This window comes from Bombina bombina, chromosome 2, assembly GCF_027579735.1.
Source record: "Bombina bombina isolate aBomBom1 chromosome 2, aBomBom1.pri, whole genome shotgun sequence".
Lineage (NCBI taxonomy): Eukaryota > Metazoa > Chordata > Amphibia > Anura > Bombinatoridae > Bombina > Bombina bombina.
Genome location: NC_069500.1, coordinates 986,037,276 through 986,060,307, shown reverse-complemented (window position 1 = coordinate 986,060,307; position 23,032 = coordinate 986,037,276). Strand labels below are relative to the sequence as shown.

General features: G+C 39.8%; 1 protein-coding gene across 2 annotated transcripts in view; it reads right to left on the bottom strand.

Annotated features, from left to right (window-relative positions):
* The window catches only part of NPNT (nephronectin), a 148,082-nt gene that overhangs the window by 116,051 nt on the left and 8,999 nt on the right, over positions 1-23,032 (bottom strand). For both annotated transcript variants that reach the window (XM_053703513.1, XM_053703514.1), the window contains exon 2: positions 11,319-11,419. In XM_053703513.1, coding sequence (XP_053559488.1) covers positions 11,319-11,419 — 101 coding nt within the window. The remainder of the gene's footprint in view (positions 1-11,318; positions 11,420-23,032) is intronic.

The window sequence follows — 23,032 nt, the reverse complement described above, 5'->3', positions numbered from 1 at the left end:
AATGTTTTATGGTAATAAATGGCAAAATCAAACAGTTGGCTACATGATATTCTTTGTTCTAATGCTTAGATTTCAAAACTAACTGCCTTTTTGTTTACTGTGATCTTTATGAGAATGGGAAACAATTAAAAACAAGATTTTGAATCTGCTACTTTGCATGAAATAAAGTCTAATCACAAAATAAAGTATTATAGAGCAGTACAAAGCACAGTGGCTACATCTGTAAAAGGCCTATCATGAAATCCAAAATCTTTATATTTGTCACACCTTCCTTCCTTGTTGCTTGTGAGGGAATAGGCACAGTTTATTTTATACTAAAGTTTGGATCAAACATCCCTGTCCCCAAAATAAAGAAGTGGAAAAAAACCCCCATAAATTATGCTTACCTAAATTTTCTTTTCTTCTGATGAAAAGAGTCCACAGCTGCATTCATTACTTTTGGGAAATAAGAACCTGGTCACCAGGAGGAGGCAAAGACACCCCAGCCAAAGGCTTAAATACTCCTCCCACTCCCCTCATCCCCCAGTCATTCAGCCGAAGAACAAGGACCAGTAGAAGAAATATCAGGGTGAAAGGTGCCAGAAGATAACAAAAGGACGCCCCACAAATAAATTACAGAGCTGTGGACTCTTTCCAGCAGAAGAAAAAATTATCAGGTAAGCATAACTTATGTTTTTCTTCTTAAATGGAAAGAGTCCACAGCTGCATTTGTTACTTTTGGGAAAACAATACCCAAGCTATAGAGGACACTGAATGCCAAGATGGGAGGGTACAATAGGTGGCCCATTCTGAGGGCACCAGGCCTGAAACCCCTACCCAACAAAAACCCTGCTTCGTCCGAAGCAGAGAAAACTTTGAAAAGGAAAGGACCCAAGGACACTGATCCGCAGATAGTCCAGAAGCCTAGCTAGAGACCGCAAAATCGGACTTAACTGAGCCAACAATCCTCCAGGAGACACTGTCGCCCAATAGTCTAATGAAGGGAACACCAGCCTAAACTACCAAAGAGATAGGGCAAGGAAGAACTGAAGGGAAACTGAAAGGTCACCACAAAATCCATAAGAAAAAATCCCCAATAATGAGCCCAGCTCACAAGACCCAAATGGGTCCTCACAAACAAGGGGAGGATACACCCAGACCAAGCAGAAACCGAAGGCTTAGGACCGGACATCAAAACAGAGAAACTTTTCTCTCAACATCGTGCAAAAGCATCGGAAGACAACAGAAGACAGAGTCCTCACAGCGTCCGAACATAGAATACAAAGTATTCAACCACAAAAAAAAATGTGTAACAGACCCAGGCGAAAACCCTGAGACAAGAACACAGAGCCCACAACAGGGCAACACAGAGGAAACTTGCTAATAAGTAGAAGCGGCCAACAGGAGAACAGACTGCGAAAAGCAACCCCCAGACAGAGGGCACGCTCTAGGCAATATAAGCTGCCAGACCTACCCATAGGTCTCCAAAAGGGCAACACATAACCTCAACCGAGATCCCCCGAAAGGAGAGGATACACCCAGAGCCCGAAGGAGGTGTAAACCTGCACCCTCTGCCTGTAAGCCTAGGGAGCTAGCAACTACGCCCACCTGGATCCTGAAAATGACAACGTCTATCCGAACCCACCAGCCCAGCATCAGTGGATCTGAAACAGGGATAATAGAAAAAAAACCAAACCCGCTCACGAACTAGCGGAAGAATGGCCACAGCCATCCTCACAGAGTACGGGTACAACCCAATTCCTAGAACAGACGACAAGGCCGTAGAACCAAAGTATCTAGCAAAAAGGCCCAACAAAGTGTTGACACGGAGCCAGCAAGACTCCAGATGGAACATAACAACCCAGAGAGACACCCCTCTCTGATAAGTCAACCCACAGTTCCAACCTCCTGATCCAGGAGAAGCCCCAAGAAAGGGACTACATCTCCATAAGAGTGAGAATAAACCCCTTAAGAAAAGGATGGAGCCAGAAGGCAACACCTGTCCTCGAGGCACAAAGTTACAGGCTAAGGAGAAATCAACCCCCAACACAGATGCCCTTGGAAGGATTCCCATAAAAAGCAGCTCGCCAACACACATCCCCTGTGTGATAGATGCAGCAGAGACACTGCAAACCCATTCGCCTGCAGAGCAGTGAATCCAAGGGTTACCCTAGCAAGCTGACCTAGGGAAGCCAACTCCAAGATGCACCAAGCCTAATGAGCAACAGACACTCAGAAAACCTGGCCAACCATAACCAGGTCAAGTAGACTGAGAAAGAGACATAGCTCAAGTTCCCAGTAACTGGGGAACCCTAAACCAGCCCCTAGGCCTAAGAGTCCGTTAACAACCCACAACTGGGTCCACAAGGGAAAACGCTGAGTGAAGCCTCAGCAACCGGAAGCCTAAGGGAGAAAACAGGTCCGGGCACCCAATTGTTTGATCAAACATACCCGAGAACTTAACACCCTATCTGATAACAAAACAGACACAAGGGATATTAATGCAATATCCAGAGCAATCCGGATAACGAGAAGAACTCGTAAGTCTGGACCAAAGGAAGGAACCACCCCTTGCTAAAGTCCTACGCTCCAAGGAGCAAGGTGACAAAAGTCGAATAATGACCCTAGAGCCCCTAGACTTATAACACAGCCTCAGGACAACAAGCAAGGAAACCTCAAGGTCAAACACCTTGAGCAGGGCTAGTCTCCACATCACCTCCCTATCAACAGAGGGATACAAGGAGAAAAGGCACAAAGCCCCAGCTCTGGGGAACCCCGAGCAAAGCCCAATGTACCCACAGGGATCAACCATCTCCCGGAGGGAACTCAGGTTCCTAAAAGGAGACCTAACCCACCCGGAGACAACGGGGGAAGACCAAGAAGGTCTAATAATCAGCTAGACAGAACATGGTTAATGAACAATAGCTGCAGCTGGTTACATTAAACAGCCAGTGAACACACCTTCAAGGTGCAAGGAGCTGCAGCTGATTCAAACTGCAAACCTTCCGCATTCCAGGCAGCTATTCAAACTACTAGCTGTTGATGGACCAAGTCCAAATAGGACAAATCCAGAGCCTCAAAAGAAGGGCAAACAACTCAAATGGCAGTAAGAGGGCGCTAAGCCCTCCAACCCTCCACTACATGGGGGAGGAAACTCTATTGTCTGATAATACCAGACGTAAGAGAGAGTGACGCAGCGGAAACTCCGCTAACCCAGGCATCCAGATGAAGGCTATAAGAACTGAAACAATCCTTCCCGCCTCACGAACCCACAGGCATCTTGATGCGTAGTTGAAACATGTAAAACCACTGATAACGTGGGCACTCGGCGCCTCGAACAGCGCCACGAGTCTGAACTGCCACAAGACAGAACTGAACCCAACAGGACCAGCTTGCACCCAGGGTCCTAACTGGCAGGCTGCATAAATCCTCCCTCAGAGGGGAAAAAGGTAAAACAAGACATTTTAACATAGGACTAACATGTCCAAAACAACTTCCGAAAAAGTAACAAAGAGTATCGATCCCAGAGAGTTCCTGAAGGAAACAATAAGCAAAACAAAAAACATCTTATCGGATAAAATAAAATATAAGGTAACCTGGAGGTTAACGCCCAAGAAGAAACAGGCCTACCCGCAGGACCAGCCAAACGGAGCCCAGATCTTCCATAAACTGGGAATGATCTCGATAAATCAACAATAAGGAGATTACATCATCCCCACATGTCTAATGAGGTGCAGACTGAAAATTCCTGTATCCAATAAGGATCGGGTCTTTTAATAACTGAAAAACATGTCTGAGCAATATGCGAAGCCGCGCAATTTGGTAACGAAAGGCGCAACACTCAGGGATAGTTACACCCGCAGGGAACTGTAGAGGCCCTCCCCAAGACGGGAGACCCAAGACAATAGGGCACAAGCACAATCGCAAATAAACATCTGGACTCTGCAGACAAATAATCGCCAAAAATACGTGGAAGCAAAACGTGCTGCAACCTCCGGGGCGAACATGCCACCCTGCATGGAGGAATAATCATAAACTGGGTTACCCGCATGTGTAGAAGTATGGAGCGGTAGGGAACTCGCCTCTCGGAGGACGGGACCCCCAGAGGCGGATGGCTCAGCTGTCCCTTGATTCCCTGAGTCAGAGGAACAAGGCGCTCTCATATAGCATACAGAACAGAACTGGTTGAAATGTGTCAACGAGGCCAATTCGGATTCTTCACCGGATGCAAAATCTAAATCTGAAATTAAAATAGTCTCAGTATCAGAATCCTCCATAACTGAATCAGAAATTTGAACAGTCTCAGCATCAGAATCCTCCATAATTGGATAGAGGATATGCAAATATGGACTAAAGAAGTAAAACAAAAATGGCACCTGACACCCACAATGGTTGGGGCACTCACCACCTCCTATGACCAGACCCCTGCGGTCTAGAATTTCTCCTTTACCACACGGTCGAGAATGCGGAAATGGAAGACGGAAAGGAACCACGCCCGACCACAAGGTGAACCGAACAGTCCAAAAAAGCAAGCCCAACCATAAGGCTGCGTTACTTCCAAAGGCCTCAATGTTCCAAATCACGAGCCCAATAAACATCACACATAAGCAGGTTGAATCACATAACAAACATGATTATAAACCCCCCTGTTCAGTAACCCCCCTCAGGAGATATTAACCCGTGATTCCAAAATACTAAAGGAGACTCACTGAGACCCTTATGTTATAATTAGACCCGCAAGGTGGTAGCCTCTCGGGAAAACATTTGTATTACAGTACATTAATGAAGAAAGTAAAATGAAACAATCTTACCGGAATCTACTCCATGGAACAGGAAAACGGCCCTTCAAGTGTGACGGATAGTAACATCGCCTCCACCATGGACTTGAGAGAAGAAATCAGGCACTGGAGAGAAGTTCGGAAACACAGATTGCTTGAGGAGCTGTTAACATGAGTCGGGATGGGTTTGCAGAAAGACTCTCCCTGCATCTCTGGACTCTAACTTTCATCCAAGCCCTCACTGAGAGACTGACAGGATTACTTAAATCTCCTGTCCCATGCCTAAGAGTACTACCCTCCATAAGAGACTAAATAAATTCTGACACTTCTCTGCCAACCTCCTGGGATGAAAGGCAAAGAATGACTGGGGATGAGGGGAGTGGGAGCAGTATTTAAGCTTTTGGCTAGGGTGTCTTTGCCTCCCCCTGGTGGCCAGGTTTTTATTTCCCAAAAGTAATGAATGCAGCTGTTGACTCTTTCCATTTAAGAAGAAAAACAATAATATACAGGATAATATACCATGAGAGCTGTATAAAGTGGCATTTACTTAAAAGGACAATATTATACATTCATGATTCAGACAGAGCATGCAATGTTAAACCACTTTCTATTTGACCTCTATTATCTAATTTGCTTTGTTCTCTTGGTAAACAATATATAATCCATTTATTACCCATTCCCCAGTTTTGCATAAGTAACACAGTTATATTAATATACTTTTTACCTCTGTTATTACCTTGTATCTAAGCCTCTGCAGACTGCTCCTTATTTCAGTTCTTTTTACAGACTTGCATTTTAGCCAATCAGTGCCCTATCATAAGTAACTTCACGAGCGTGAGCACAATGTGATCTATATGTCACACATTAACTAATACCCTCAAGCTGTGAAAAACTGTCAAATGCATTCAGATAAGAGGCGGCCATCAAGGGCTTAGAAATTAGCATATGATCCTACCTATGTTTAGCTTTCAACTAAGAATAACAAGAGAACAAAGTACATTTGATGATAAAAGTAAATTGGATAGTTGTAAAATTACATGCCCTATCGGAATCATGAAAGCTTAATTTTGACTACACTGTCCCTTTAACGCTAACAATTTCTGCTAGCTGACTAGTCCCAAACTAGAAAATAATTGCAATGAAGAAGTAACGGCAGTTTCTCACAACTAGTAACTGTTTTCCTTACAGACGCATGCTGGTCAATAATACACTGGGTGTGTTCATATGGCATTGAAAAGTCTTTTGTTTTTTTAAAAAGTGTATTTTAGCTTTTCTTTAGAGCATGACATAGACACATCTTTATTTTTTTAATGCTGCTACATAGCTCCAAAATACTTCCAACATTTTATGCCCCTTTAACTATAAATGTTAACATTAAGTACCCAAATAATTGTAAACATTTCAGTGGGTTGCAATTTGTACATATGTAACAGCACATTTTAATCTGGCTCCGATTTGTATTTTAATATAGTTTATATTGTAAAAATAAAGCAATTTTATATTTAAGTAAATATGTTTTGGAATAATGTGGACAATATCTAAGAATATAATATGAAATGTTTTTAATACTATTGATAGTATTACAAATTACTGGCATTATTTTGGTACAGATAGGATATATTTCTTCATATATTACAAATGTGTTTTACTCTGCATGTACTATTTCCTATTTGGGGCAGGCTACACATCATATAAGTTATTTAAGCTACTCATATAATGCTGTGTAAGAACATATAGGACCAGATAATAAGTAGAGTGCTATTTTTATTTCTGCTCAAGCGCTAATAGCGCCCAAAGTAAAAAATGAGCGTGGCCACATTAGCAAATATATTAAAAGTAAAGTTAGCAGGCTAGCAAAAGACTGAGGCGCGCTAACTTCAGTTATTCATATATTGCAGCTGTGATATCCCCTTCTCCCCATAGACTTCTATGGAGTGCGCTGAAGAAATTAGTTATCACTCGCATGCTAACCTGAAACTGTGCTAGAGTGTGCATATACATATATAAACATATAAACACATAGATACACATGTATACACATATATACATACACACATATATATATATATATATATATATATATATATATATACACATACATATACACTCTGGTATTTCGGGGCTGGACTGACCTTACTTGGTGGGATCAGACTGATATACTTCAGGAAAGTTTTCTTCTGTGAAAAGCACACTGGTCTAAAAGAGGCTGTCTCCGGGTGGTAAATCGCCATAGAACAAGCCACTGAGCTGTTGTTCATTCCTGGTAGAGCGCTTCTCTCTTTGTATGCAAATTATTATAACCCTGGGGAAGTCTCCCTATGGGTGATGGGGGAAACCAGACGTGGACTCCTTGCCCAGTGTGCTTAGAGGAATGTGGCTGCACCTCACTGACGAGGCCCATAGGAGGCCGAAACGATTGTCTGGGGTTGTCATGTTCCTTGTTCAGAGGAGAATTGCCTGGTATTTCGGGGCTGGACTGACCTTACTTGGCGGGATCAGACTGATATACTTCAGGAAACTTTTCTTCTGTGAAAAGCACACTGGTCTAAAAGAGGCTGCCTCCGGGTGGTAAATCGCCATAGACCAAGCCACTGAGCTGTTGTTCGTTCCTGGTAGAGTGCTTCTCTCTTTGTATGCAAATTATTATAACCCTGGGGAAGTCTCCCTATGGGTGATGGGGGAAACCAGACGTGGACTCCTTGCCCAGTGTGCTTAGAGGAATGTGGCTGCACCTCACTGACGAGGCCCATAGGAGGCCGAAACGATCGTCTGGGGTTGTCATGTTCCTTGTTCAGAGGAGAATTGCCTGGTATTTCGGGGCTGGACTGACCTTACTTGGCGGGATCAGACTGATATACTTCAGGAAAGTTTTCTTCTGTGAAAAGCACACTGGTCTAAAAGAGGCTGCCTCCGGGTGGTAAATCGCCATAGAACAAGCCACTGAGCTGTTGTTCATTCCTGGTAGAGCGCTCTCTCTTTGTATGCATACATATACACTCGCCTGCTACTTTATTAGGTACACCTGTTCAATTGCTTGTTAACACAAATTGCTAATCAGCCAATCACATGGCAGCAACTCAATGCATTTAGGCATCTAGACGTGGTGTAGACGACTTGTTGAAGTTCAAACCGAGCATCAGTATGGGGAAGAAAGGGGATTTAAGTGACTTTGAACGTGGCATGGTTGTTGGTGCCAGACGGGCTGGTCTGAGTATTTAAAAAAAACTGCTGATCTACTGGGATTTTCACGTACAACCATCTCTAGGGTTTACAGAGACTGGTCCGAAAAAGAGAAAATATCCAGTGAGCGGCAGTTGTGTGGACAGAAATGCCTTGTTGATGTCAGAGGTCAGAGGAGAATGGACAGATTGGTATGAGATAATAGAAAAGCAACAGTAACTCAAATAAGCACCCGTTACAACCAAAGTATACAGAATACCATCTCTGAATGCACAACACGTCAAACCTTGAAGCAGATGGGCTACAGCAGCAGAAGACCACAACGGGTGCCACTCCTGTCAGCTAAGAACAGGAAACTGAGGCTACAATTTGCACAGGCTCAACAAAATTGGACAATAGAAGATTGGAAAAACATTGCCTGGTCTGATGAGTCTCAATTTCAGCTGCGACATTCAGATGGTAGGGTCAGAATTTGGCGTTAACAACATGAAAGCATGGATCCATCCTGCCTTGTATCAACAGTTCAGGCTGGTGGTGGTGGTGTAATGGTGTGGGTGATATTTTCTTGGCACACTTTGGGCCCCTTAGTACCAATTGAGCATTGTTTAAATGCCCCGGCCTACCTGAGCATTGTTGCTGACCATGTCCATCCCTTTATGACTACAGTGTGTCCATCTTCTGATGGCTACTTCCAGCAGGTCACAAAGCTCAAATCATCTCAAACTGTTTCTTGAACATAACAAGTTCACTGTACTCCAATGGCCTCCACAGTCACAAGATATCAATCCAATAGAGAACTTTTGGGATATGTTAGAACTGTATATTTGCATCATGGATGTGCAGCCGAAAATCCTGCAGCAACTGCGTTATGCTATCATGTCAATATGGACCAAAATGTCTGTGGAATGTTTCCAACACCTTGTTTAATCTATGCCACGAAGAGTTAAGGCAGTTCTGAAGGCAAAAGGGGGTCCAACCCGGTACTAGCAAGGTGTACCTAATAAAGTGGCCAGTGAGTGTGTATGTATGTATATATATATATATATATATATATATATATATATATATATATATATATATATATATATATATATATATATATATATATATATATATACACACACACACATATGCACACATACATACATACACACACACACATACATACATATACACACACATCGAGGCCCTTTAGAGTCAATGACCTAGCCATATACCATATCCCTTTTAAAACCATTTTATCAATATTGAAATTATATTTTTTATTAAATACTTTAATATTTTTTTGATGTGTTTTAACCCTAAAATTTTGCTTCAGGTCTCAAGTCACACTAAATAATCTAGCGCAGTTTCAGCTTTCACCCGAGCGAAAATTATAACTTTTTATTTATAATATAAGTGCAAGTTAGCGCATTCACGATCTCCATTGAAAGTATAGATTGCACTATAGTGATGTTGGGTGCATTAACTCTACTCTGGTAAACATGATATAACATGGACTTGTAATATTAAGTCTAATGCCAATGTTGGCACAGTCAAACGTATCTTGTCCCGCACTATCATTAGCCCGCTACTTGTAATCTGGCCCATACAGTGCACACTGCATCCATCAAACACTTTATGTAATACAAAACATTACTAATTTTTCAAGTATTTTTAAAAGCAGTAACAGTATGGATTGAAAAAGCTTATAGTTCAGAAAATTACTAGAACACGTTGCATACCCCTCAGCAACAGAAGTGTTAACATGGGCCTTGTCACAAGAACTTTAGAAATCCCAGCCCATATTTACTAAGCTGTGCTATATCAGAAGAAACCCAACACTGAAAGTTAAACACCTATGATATATCTTGAAAACATATCTCTTAAAGGAAAGTGACAGCTATAAATGGCTTCCCATTAAAGAGACACAAAAGTCAAAATTAAACTTTTTGGGTTTACAAAAATCGGTCAATTAAAGGGACAGGAAACCCCTAACTTTTATTTTGTGATTTGGATAGAACATGCAATTTTAAACAACTTTCCAATTTACTTCCATTATCAAATTTGCTTAATTCTCTTGTTATCCTTTGCTGAAGGAACAGCATTGCACTACTGGCAGCTAGCTGACCACATCCAGTTAGCCAATCACAAGAGACAAATGTGTGCAGGCACCAATCAGCAGCTAGCTACCACTAGTGAATGATATTCGCATATTCTTTTTCAACAAGGGATACCAAGAGAAAAAAGCACAAAGTGTCTTAAAATTACATGCTCTATCTGAATCATGCAAGTTGAATTTTGACATTCCTATCCCTTTAAAAAAAAAAATCTGTTTACTTCTTTTATCAAATTATTAATCTAAAACAGGTTATATGCTGAATAGGTTAATGGGACAGTAAAGTAAAACATTCATGATTCGGATAGAGCATACAATTTTAAACAACTTTCCAGGTTACTTATATAATCAAATTTGCTTTCGGTCCCTGGAGAGTAAACCTAGTCAGGCACATAGTAGCTCAGAAGTGTGAATGTGTCCTTAAACCTCTATGGCAGCAGGGTTTGGAACAATGTTATACATTGTTGCAAACACTGCAATCATAAAGTGCTAAAGACATGTGCACACTCCTAAAACTTGATGTACTCTTCAACAAAAGGATAACAAAAGAATAAAGTAAATTTGATATAGAAATAAATGGGGGGGGGTTTAAATCACATTCTTTGAATTTTTGATTTTCCCTTTAATGCTGAAAATAATTAAATAAATGCACTTTGCTGGACTTTACTGTCTCTTTAAGCACAAAACCTATAATTGGTTATAAAAGTGTAAGTCAGGTCCAAGCAAATAATCAGCAGTTTACTGCTCTAGCTGTCAGTGGTGATCAAATTGCATACATATGTGGAGGGCTGGGCTGTCCAATCAGCGCTCACAGTTTCATTTGGGTGCCTGACAGTGTTTTAAAGATTCCTTCTAAACTCTGCAGCGTCCTTGTAAGCAAAAATGTTTTCAACCTGTCATTTGCTATTAATATTTATTATTTTATTAAGAACATTAACCATTTTTAAAATGTATTTGTTTGTGCTAATTCAGCAGCTTTTACTTAGTATATAGGAAATAAGTGTACAATTCAATAGCAAAAAATAAAAAGGTCTTTCAAAGTTGACAGCTCTTACTGAATAGCACAGCTTAGCAATATAGTTACATAAAGCATTATTTCTTTTTTTTTTTTGCAATAATGTTTCAAATCCAACCGTGTCAAAGGAGATGTCACCATATGAGACCTGCACGTGCAAAAAGCCCCTAGTATTAAAGAAGCCCTACTGTAATGTATGGAAGTGATTAATAGATATGGATAAGCCCCTATGTGATGGAAAAAAAGCTCCAGCAATGATAATACTTACGTTGGCATTGGCCCCAAGACTGGCGTGCCCATCCCCAGCAGCAATCTATTCTATTACCGTATCTGCACAGTCCTGTAGCAGACGCAATCTGCCTTGGCCACCTGTACAAAAAAAAACAACAAAAAAATCATAAAGGAAATGTAACTCATAACTCATACAACTGGTTAAATTTCTTACAGTGTTTGTAAACATAAAATACTTTAATTAGTTAAAAGATAGTGTTTTTAAATAAATTTTACTTTGTGTTTATCTCCTTCAATTGCACTCTTGGATACAGTGATTGATGCAAATGCAGAAATGCCCTTTTCTCATCAGCTGAATCCATATCTGGAGTGGTACAGGAATAACACGTTGGGCTAGATAACAATTGGTATTTATTTTTTTGCGTTTGCCAAAACTCCACTACAGTTAAGCTGCTTGCATTAATTAGGTTGCGTTCGTATAACAAGTTCCAAAAAAGCTTATTTTGCATTAGCAGTTACCCAAATAGTGTGAAAAAACTTTTTTGATTTTTTAAATTTTTTCTTCTAAAGTCCTTTGGCGGTTTTTGTTTTCCTAACACCCAATATCTCATATCTTTAAGTCCTTAAAAAAAATTACAAAAACATATTGCATAAAAAAGTTATAAGTGTTAATATGAGTGTACTTTGTAATGTATATTTTTAAGTGTTTTGTGCAGCTTTTTTGTTTCTGAAAACAGTTAACCACGGCTCTGAGATTGCGGTAAGGATTGAAGCGTAAATGGCAACTGTGCTAGGGCATTTCGCTCAACTTGTTATATCAGCGGAATAAAAAAAGCTTGTAAAAACAGGATATCGCTTGCAGAAAACCGTTTGCGCCTAACTTGTAATCTAGCCCTTTGATGGTGTATTTATCCACTTTGCAGTTGATTAAAGACAGCAAAATAAAGGAAATAGTATAAAAAAATAACATGATTTAGAGCATATTTTTATTATAGAAAATCCCTTTAAGTATATTCAGAAGTGTATGAGACTTAAAAACACAGTGTACTGTAGTTTTTTTTCTCTCTGTGTTTCTAATTATCCATTTCTTGCTAATGAATTGATTTGGTCACCATCTACAGTATACTAAAAATGTCAATGCTGCAGTATTGGCTTTTAAAATGCTGTGTAACCAAGTGGCAAAAACAGAAATTAACAGACTATTGTTGCTTGGAATACAATAAACTCTTATTGGTTGCTTGTCTGAGTACATTGTCCCATTAATGTTACTAATGGAATGAATTAATGGTTGGATTTGTCAAGTCAGTTGTTTAATTAACAGTATACTTGCTATCGGCCAGATTACGAGTTTTGTGTTATGGCTGGCTCGGTAATAACTTGCAAGTTATTTTCACCGCTCAACTTTAATAGTGCTGCCATTACAGGTTTTCCAAAAACCGACCTTTGTGGGCAATATGGTTGGGTTGAGCTCCATACCGCACTCCAATACCAGCGCCGCGTTGAGCTGGTTTTATGTGCTCGTGCATGATTTCCCCATAGACATCAATGGGGAGAGCCGGCTAAAAAAAAGCCTAACACCTGCAATAAAGGAGCGCAGCCCCAGTGATTCCTATGGGGAAAGAAAAGTTATGTGTACACCTAACACCCTAACATAAACCCCGAGTCTAAACACCCCTAATCTGCCGCCCCGACATCGCAACACCTACATTACACATATTAACCCCTAATCTGCCGCCCCCGACATCGCCGCCACCTACCTACACTTATTAACCCCTAATCTACCGCCCCCAATGTCACCGCAACCTACATAAATTTATTAACCCCTAATCTGCCGCCCCCAACGTCACCGCCGCCACTATACTAAAGTTATTAACCCCTAAACCTAACCCTAACTTTAATATAATTAAAATAAATCTAAATAAAACTTACTATCATTACCTAACTAATTCCTATTTAAAACTAAATACGTACCTATAAAATAAACCCTAAGCTAGCTCCAATATAACTAATAGTTACATTGTAACTATCTTAGGTTTTATTTTTATTTCACAGCTAAATTTGTATTTTATTTAGACTAGTTAGTAAATAGTTGTTAACTATTTACTAACTACCTAGTTAAAATAAATACAAATTTACCTGTAAAATAAAACCTAACCTGTCTTACAATAACACCTAACATTACACTACAATTAAATAAATTACATTAATTAAATACAATTAACTAAATTACAAAAAAACCCCACTAAATTACACAAAATAAAAAATAAATTATCAAATATTTAAACTAATTACACCTAATCTAATAGCAAAATAATAAAGTCCCCCCAAAATAAAAAAAACCCTAGCCTAAACTAAACTGCCAATAGCCCTTAAAAATCCTTTAAATGACGTCATCCAAGATGGCGTCCCTTGAATTCCGATTGGCTGATAGAATTCTATCAGCCAATCGGAATTAAAGTTAAAAAATCCTATTGGCTGATGCCAATATATTTAGACATGTATATGTATGTATCTCTGAGATCTCATATCTATATGCCCTTGTAACTTTTTTGTGCAATTTTTTTTAAATTAATTTTTATTAGATAGTGTTATGAGTGTAACTGTACTTTGTAATGTATTTTGTTGTCTTTTGTGACACATTTTAGTTTAACAAAACCATTAACCAGAGCTCTGAGGTTGCGGTAATCATTCGAGCATAAATTGCAATTGCACTCACATTTACTTTCCATTTGTAATATGAGCGCTACTTCCAACAGGCTCGATAAACCGATATCACTCGCACGTAACTGTTAGCATGCCACTTGTAATCTGACCCATAATGGGTATATGAGTTAAAGTGTTGGCCCCAACTTTAATGGGCACTTTTGTGCTACTTAGGGAATCAGTTTTCTTTTTCTTTTCTTTTTTGTATTGGTGTTATAGAGGAAAAGGGTTTAGAGCGAGATTATATATGGAGGAGTTTTCCGTACATATAATGTTTAAGAAAGCAGTTGGTATAAAACAATATCTGAGGATCAACTGTATATTTTAGAAGGAGCCAACACTGGCTGCCTACATTTTTTGACCTGGTAGATTTTGCTAAATAGCCATAACTTGTTTTTATGTTTTAATTTAACAACAGGAGGTGGGAAACCTCCAAATAAATGTACACATGAGCAGCACTCAAAAATCCCTTGAGTGAGTTATATTAGACTAAGCAACAAGTGGCGGATATACTAGAAAAAATATATTATATATATAACTTTTATTGGGGCTTTAAAATAATGGAAAGACAACACATTTAAAATTACAGGAACAGATAATAGCTTAGATCAGGATTATAACGACAGAACTGGAAATGACCAAATGTTGATATTGGCTTTAATAAGAAAAAGCACTATTTATTATTAGCTAGTCTTAATAGTACAGACCTAGGATGTCATATTAATCCATAGTCCTGAGACACACTAATAATTATTGAATCTCAATCATGAATCAAGGAGAATCCTAATGGTAGATACGGGTCAGATTCAGTTAGAAAGTTTCATATTAACATACAAAGGATTAGTGATTATGGCATATTGTGATATACCATATACGTATGACCAGGATTGTGTATTCTGCATAAGTAGGATAATTCAAAGTTGCCTTAGATATTTTTCAAAAGTCCATTTATAGTGTATTGACCATGAATAAAACAATTCCACTTATCCTGTATTATTTTAACTGAGAATGATATACACTTTCGATTCCTCCTATATGTATGTAATCAGATATTGATAAATTATTAATATCAGATATACCTTCATGAAGTTATATTACACTATTAGTGCTATATCCGGCTAATAAACAGTAACCTTAGTTAGTACTATGATACTGTAATGCCCATAGAGTGAAATGAATAAGCACCAGATAATCAAATTAGGTAGGATATAGTAAGGGTGAATTAACCAAAAGTTGTCCTATATAAAGGATGGTATCCAAACTAAAGTATTTCTGATCTCATTTTTAGTGTGGTACTAGTCACCATATATGATAACATTAGTTTGTCAAAGAGTCCTTCTATGGTATTTGTATATATCTATTAACTTATGTACCATATATGAACATCCTGTATGGATATGTTAAGATTTAGCATGAGAGATATACCTTAATTTCAGATGTGAAGTAGTATTACAATATTAGTGCTATATCCTGCTAATAAACAGTAACCTATGTTAATACTATGATGCTATCATGAGTATGGAGTAAAGTGAATTAGCACCAGATAATCGGATTAGGTAGGATATAGTAAAGGTAAATTAACTTACAGTTGTCATATATATAGGGTAGTGTCCAAACTAAAGTATTTCTGATCTAATTTCTTAGTGTGGTACTAATCACCATATATGATAACATTTGTTTATCCAAGAGTCCTTCTATGGTGTGTGTATATATATATATATATATATATCCATGAAGTATTTTACCATATATGAACATCCTGTATGGACTTGATCTTAAAAATCTGCTGATCGATTATATTTACACACAAATATTGGATTATCTAACCACTGTCTGACCATTATCAGACCATATTGATCCCGGACTCGTCTGATTAATAAAAAAGTACTTTCAAAATAAGTTCTAATGGCTGCCTTTTCCTGTATTACCAAACATAACTGTAACAACCAGCTGCTTGAGCCTGAATAATTAGTCTAAGTAGTAACGCTACAGGCTGTATGCGGTCTAGGTCGAGTAAACTGATATTTTATAAGTTAAGTTCCTGCTGAATTAAAATAACTCCCAACCTCCCCTGACATGTTTCGCCGAGACACTCGGCTTTCTCAAAAGGGTTTCTATGTTTTGTTTGCTACTCTGTAAACTATTAGGTAGTCTCCAGTTCTGTATACTATGTGACATCTAACTCTGTTTAATTTTGCCCCAAATTAAATAATTTATTAGCTCTTGAAAACTAGCTGTATAGCTGTATATGATTTTGTGAGGGGAATTAGGAATGTTTGTAAAATTTGAGGTAGCATGTTTTTGTTTTTTTAAACCAAATTTATTATAAACCATTTTTTTTTAAATGCCAAAAGGCTAGAATAAAATATTCATATTACTATTCTTATTATTCTTATTCTTGTTATTATTTTATCTAAGCATGTATGATTTTTAATAAAGGTGATAAAATGGAGACTAGTAAATTCCCACATATTTCACAGGGATATTTAAAGGGACAGTCTAGGCCAAAATAAACTTGCATGATTCAGATAGAGCATGTAATTTTAAACAATTTTCCATTTTACTTTTATCACCAATTTTGCTTTGTTCTCTTGGTATTCTTAGTTGAAAGCTTAACCTAGGAGGTTCATATGCTAATTTCTTAGACCTTGAAGCCCACCTCTTTCAGATTGCATTTTAACAGTTTTTCACCACTAGAGGGTGTTAGTTCACATATTTCATATAGATAACACTGTGCTCGTGCACGTGAAGTAATCTGGGAGCTGGCACTGATTGGCTAGACTGCAAGTCTGTCAAAAGAACTGAAAAAGCAGAGGCTTAGATACAAGATAATCACAGAGGTTAAAAGTATATTATTATAACTGTGTTGGTTATGCAAAACTGGGAAATTGGTAATAAAGGGATTATCTATCTTTTAAAACAATAATAATTCTGGTGTAGACTGTCCCTTTAAGATTGTTAAAAAAAAAATCACTAACACTTGAATGGAATGTTCAAATAGAATATGGGATAGCACATTTTGCCATGTTTTAATAGCCATTGGTATCTCCTGATTGGTGAGTAGGTGGTGCTGATATGTAGCTGTGCCAGTGCTTATGAAGAAAAAGGAATATGTCTTCACTATATGTTTCAACACTTGGGAGGAATACGTGCCCCTGTCCGCCACAGTTTGCCTCTGGCGGGCTGAATTCCCCTGGCGGAATTCAGCATTGCCCACGAGCGCTATTTTGCGCTCGTGTGCAATCCCCCCCCTGCCCGCGCACAGCCAATCACGTGCGGGCAGGAGCTGTCAATCTCCCCGGTCGGACTAGACCGTGAAGATTGAATTTCACCACTTTAGAGATGGCGAAAGATTAAGAAAGCAGCGGTCTAATGACCGCTGCTTATTAAATATGGTGTGCAGGTTCTCTTGTGAGAACCTGCAGCCGTAGTGGGTCAAAAGGCTTGCGAAGCCTTTGATAAATCGACCCCTAAAGCTATATACTTATTTCTTACTATTTATTTAAACAGAGAATATAATGTTAGATACATGTGCATTTTACCACCAGGACAATGTTTCATTTAAATACATCATTATAGCTAGCATTTATATAGTGCCCCTTTATTAGGATCAAACTAGGTCTTATTATCAAAATATTACTACAAATGATTGTACAGCAGGACTGCCCTCAAATCGCAGGGTTATTTGGATATTAGTAAAGCTCACCGGTATCTGAATGTTTATGCCACCATATAGTGAATGAGGAAAAAATCTATTCTTTCTAAAAACCTGTATTTATTATTTTATCATCTATTTTTTAGGGATGTAAAAAAAAAATTCTAGTCCCCAAACAGAATGCGTTGTTCTTCATTGTTAATAAAATACACTAGGTTTATAGCCATGAAGGATGTTTATAGTGTAAATAATCTTCTTATCAAATGCATAACACATAATAAAAAAAAGATTATTTATTTTGGCATTTCTTACAATATTGATGGTAAATCTTAAAGTCAATTTCAAAGTTCACACTGATGTGAACTGTTATATTAACTTAATCATACTAATCTCTTTTTGTAGAAGGTGCCAGGAAAGTGTCTCTCCCTCAAGCTCATTCTGTGCTGAAGGTGTTCACTGTTGTGTTTAATTTGACATTGCTACACCTTCAAGGTCAAATTCTTGTATTTGATACACCCACAGATCTATAATCCTTACCATGGGGCATATTTATCAAGCTCCGTACAGCTCCTGAAGGCTCGCCGGAAACAAACGTTAGGAAGCAGCGGTCTAAAGACCGCTGCTCCATAACCTGTCCACCTGGTCTGAGGCGGCGGACAGACATCGCCAGAAATAAACCTGATCAAATACGATCGGGTTGATTGACACCCCCTGCTAGCGGACGATTGGCAGCAAATCTGCAGAGGGCGGTATTGCACCAGCAGTTCACCAGAACTGCTGGTGCAATGATAAATGCCTAGAGCGTATGCTGTCGGCATTTATCGATCGATGTGCAGCGGACATAATCCGCAATATCGGATCATGTCCGCTCGCACAATAAAAAATAGGCCCCCATGTGTCCAACTAGCAGAGCAGAATTTTAAAGCAATATAAAACCAACTATGTAATAGTTTATAACAGCTGAGTTGCCCATCAAACGTATAAATAAAAGTTACCACAGTGAAATAATACATACAGAGTATATATATATATATATATATATATATATATATATATATATATATATAAATATAAAAAGAGAGAAGCGCTCAACCTGGGAACGAACAATAGCATAATAGCTTGTTCTATGGCTAGTTACCACCCTAGAAGCAGCCTCTTTTTGCTCAATATGTGCCTTTCACAGAGAAGAACTTTCCTGTAGCATATCAGTCTGATCCTGACTTCACAGTACAGTCCAGCCCCGAAATACCAGGCAATCCCTCTCTGAACAAGAGAAACAGCAAAACCCCAGACGTACGTTTCGGCCTATTGTGGGCCTCGTCAGTGAGGTGCAGCCATATCCCTCTAGGCACACTGAGCAACGGGTCCACGTCTGGATTCCCGCATCACACTTAGGGAGACTTCCCCAAGTGTCATAATTTGCATAAATAAAAAGAGAGAAGCGCTCAACCTGGGAACGAACAATAGCATAATAGCTTGTTCTATGGCTAGTTACCACCCTAGAAGCAGCCTCTTTTTGCTCAATATGTGCCTTTCACAGAGAAGAACTTTCCTGTAGCATATCAGTCTGATCCTGACTTCACAGTACAGTCCAGCCCCGAAATACCAGGCAATCCCTCTCTGAACAAGAGAAACAGCAAAACCCCAGACGTACGTTTCGGCCTATTGTGGGCTTTGTCAGTGAGGTGCAGCCATATCCCTCTAGGCACACTGAGCAACGGGTCCACGTCTGGATTCCCGCATCACACTTAGGGAGACTTCCCCAAGTGTCATAATTTGCATAAATAAAAAGAGAGAAGCGCTCAACCTGGGAACGAACAATAGCATAATAGCTTGTTCTATGGCTAGTTACCACCCTAGAAGCAGCCTCTTTTTGCTCAATATGTGCCTTTCACAGAGAAGAACTTTCCTGTAGCATATCAGTCTGATCCTGACTTCACAGTACAGTCCAGCCCCGAAATACCAGGCAATCCCTCTCTGAACAAGAGAAACAGCAAAACCCCAGACGTACGTTTCGGCCTATTGTGGGCCTCGTCAGTGAGGTGCAGCCATATCCCTCTAGGCACACTGAGCAACGGGTCCACGTCTGGATTCCCGCATCACACTTAGGGAGACTTCCCCAAGTGTCATAATTTGCATAAATAAAAAGAGAGAAGCGCTCAACCTGGGAACGAACAATAGCATAATAGCTTGTTCTATGGCTAGTTACCACCCTAGAAGCAGCCTCTTTTTGCTCAATATGTGCCTTTCACAGAGAAGAACTTTCCTGTAGCATATCAGTCTGATCCTGACTTCACAGTACAGTCCAGCCCCGAAATACCAGGCAATCCCTCTCTGAACAAGAGAAACAGCAAAACCCCAGACGTACGTTTCGGCCTATTGTGGGCCTCGTCAGTGAGGTGCAGCCATATCCCTCTAGGCACACTGAGCAACGGGTCCACGTCTGGATTCCCGCATCACACTTAGGGAGACTTCCCCAAGTGTCATAATTTGCATAAATAAAAAGAGAGAAGCGCTCAACCTGGGAACGAACAATAGCATAATAGCTTGTTCTATGGCTAGTTACCACCCTAGAAGCAGCCTCTTTTTGCTCAATATGTGCCTTTCACAGAGAAGAACTTTCCTGTAGCATATCAGTCTGATCCTGACTTCACAGTACAGTCCAGCCCCGAAATACCAGGCAATCCCTCTCTGAACAAGAGAAACAGCAAAACCCCAGACGTACGTTTCGGCCTATTGTGGGCCTCGTCAGTGAGGTGCAGCCATATCCCTCTAGGCACACTGAGCAACGGGTCCACGTCTGGATTCCCGCATCACACTTAGTGAGTGCACTTCTCTCTGTATGTATTTAGTCTCCCTATGGGAAAAAGGGGCAACCAGACGTGGACTCCTTGCTCAGTGTGCTTAGAGGAATATAGCTACACCTCACTGACGAGGCCCAATGAAGGCCGAAACGATCGTCTGGGGTTGCTGTGTTCCTTGTTCAGAGAAGAATTGCCTGGTATTTCGGCGCTGGACTGACTGTAATAGGCGGGATCAGACTGATATACTACAGGAAATTTCTTCTCTGTGAAAAGCATTACTGGGCTAAAAAGCTGCACCCAGGTGGTAAATCGCCATAGAACAGGCTAACAATGGTATTGAGCCAGTTGTTCGTTCCTGTGAGTGCACTTCTCTCTGTATGTATTTAGTCTCCCTATGGGAAAAAGGGGCAACCAGACGTGGACTCCTTGCTCAGTGTGCTTAGAGGAATATAGCTACACCTCACTGACGAGGCCCAATGAAGGCCGAAACGATCGTCTGGGGTTGCTGTGTTCCTTGTTCAGAGAAGAATTGCCTGGTATTTCGGCGCTGGACTGACTGTAATAGGCGGGATCAGACTGATATACTACAGGAAATTTCTTCTCTGTGAAAAGCATTACTGGGCTAAAAAGCTGCACCCAGGTGGTAAATCGCCATAGAACAGGCTAACAATGGTATTGAGCCAGTTGTTCGTTCCTGTGAGTGCACTTCTCTCTGTATGTATTTAGTCTCCCTATGGGAAAAAGGGGCAACCAGACGTGGACTCCTTGCTCAGTGTGCTTAGAGGAATATAGCTACACCTCACTGACGAGGCCCAATGAAGGCCGAAACGATCGTCTGGGGTTGCTGTGTTCCTTGTTCAGAGAAGAATTGCCTGGTATTTCGGCGCTGGACTGACTGTAATAGGCGGGATCAGACTGATATACTACAGGAAATTTCTTCTCTGTGAAAAGCATTACTGGGCTAAAAAGCTGCACCCAGGTGGTAAATCGCCATAGAACAGGCTAACAATGGTATTGAGCCAGTTGTTCGTTCCTGTGAGTGCACTTCTCTCTGTATGTATTTAGTCTCCCTATGGGAAAAAGGGGCAACCAGACGTGGACTCCTTGCTCAGTGTGCTTAGAGGAATATAGCTACACCTCACTGACGAGGCCCAATGAAGGCCGAAACGATCGTCTGGGGTTGCTGTGTTCCTTGTTCAGAGAAGAATTGCCTGGTATTTCGGCGCTGGACTGACTGTAATAGGCGGGATCAGACTGATATACTACAGGAAATTTCTTCTCTGTGAAAAGCATTACTGGGCTAAAAAGCTGCACCCAGGTGGTAAATCGCCATAGAACAGGCTAACAATGGTATTGAGCCAGTTGTTCGTTCCTGTGAGTGCACTTCTCTCTGTATGTATTTAGTCTCCCTATGGGAAAAAGGGGCAACCAGACGTGGACTCCTTGCTCAGTGTGCTTAGAGGAATATAGCTACACCTCACTGACGAGGCCCAATGAAGGCCGAAACGATCGTCTGGGGTTGCTGTGTTCCTTGTTCAGAGAAGAATTGCCTGGTATTTCGGCGCTGGACTGACTGTAATAGGCGGGATCAGACTGATATACTACAGGAAATTTCTTCTCTGTGAAAAGCATTACTGGGCTAAAAAGCTGCACCCAGGTGGTAAATCGCCATAGAACAGGCTAACAATGGTATTGAGCCAGTTGTTCGTTCCTGTGAGTGCACTTCTCTCTGTATATATATATATATATATATATATATAGATAGATAGATAGATAGATAGATAGATATAGATAGATATTACAGCTAATAATATGCTAACTGACCAATTTGGCGTATGCAACCAATGATAAGTTATTGATCAGAAAATAGGTATTTTCAGTTATTTACAGTAAGAGTACACAGATTTTTATTTTAACTGTCCATTTTATTCGATGATTGACAAAAAATAAGTATAAGATGCAGAGTGCACACAGATTTATGCCTCAATACATCTCTTCCACAAAACCTATAGGTTGGCATTGAGTTTTTAAAATTGTGTTATATTAATTATCTACAAGTAATGCTGGCTAGAGTCCTTTTGCAGATGATGTATTCATTGACATAGAGGTAAGCAGCCGAGTGGCGGAAGTAGCGCATAAACTAAAGCGCACATAATAAAGTTGGAAACCAAAGGCACAAGCTGACCATGATATATAAAGGGCCATGCTATATAAAGGATCATGCTATATAAAGGACCATGCTATATAAAGGACCATGCTATATAAAGCATCATGCTATATAAAGGACCATGTTATATAAAGGACCATGCTATATAAAGGACCATGCTATATAAAGGACCATGCTATATAAAGGACCATGCTATATAAAGGACCATGCTATATAAAGGATCATGTTATATAAAGGACCATGCTATATGAAGGACCATGCTATATAAAGGACCATGCTATATAAAGGATCATGTTATATAAAGGACCATGCTATATGAAGGACCATGCTATATAAAGAATCATGCTATATAAAGGACCATGCTATATAAAGGACTATGCTATATAAAGCATGGATATATTCTGAGTGCACTTAGGAGTAGC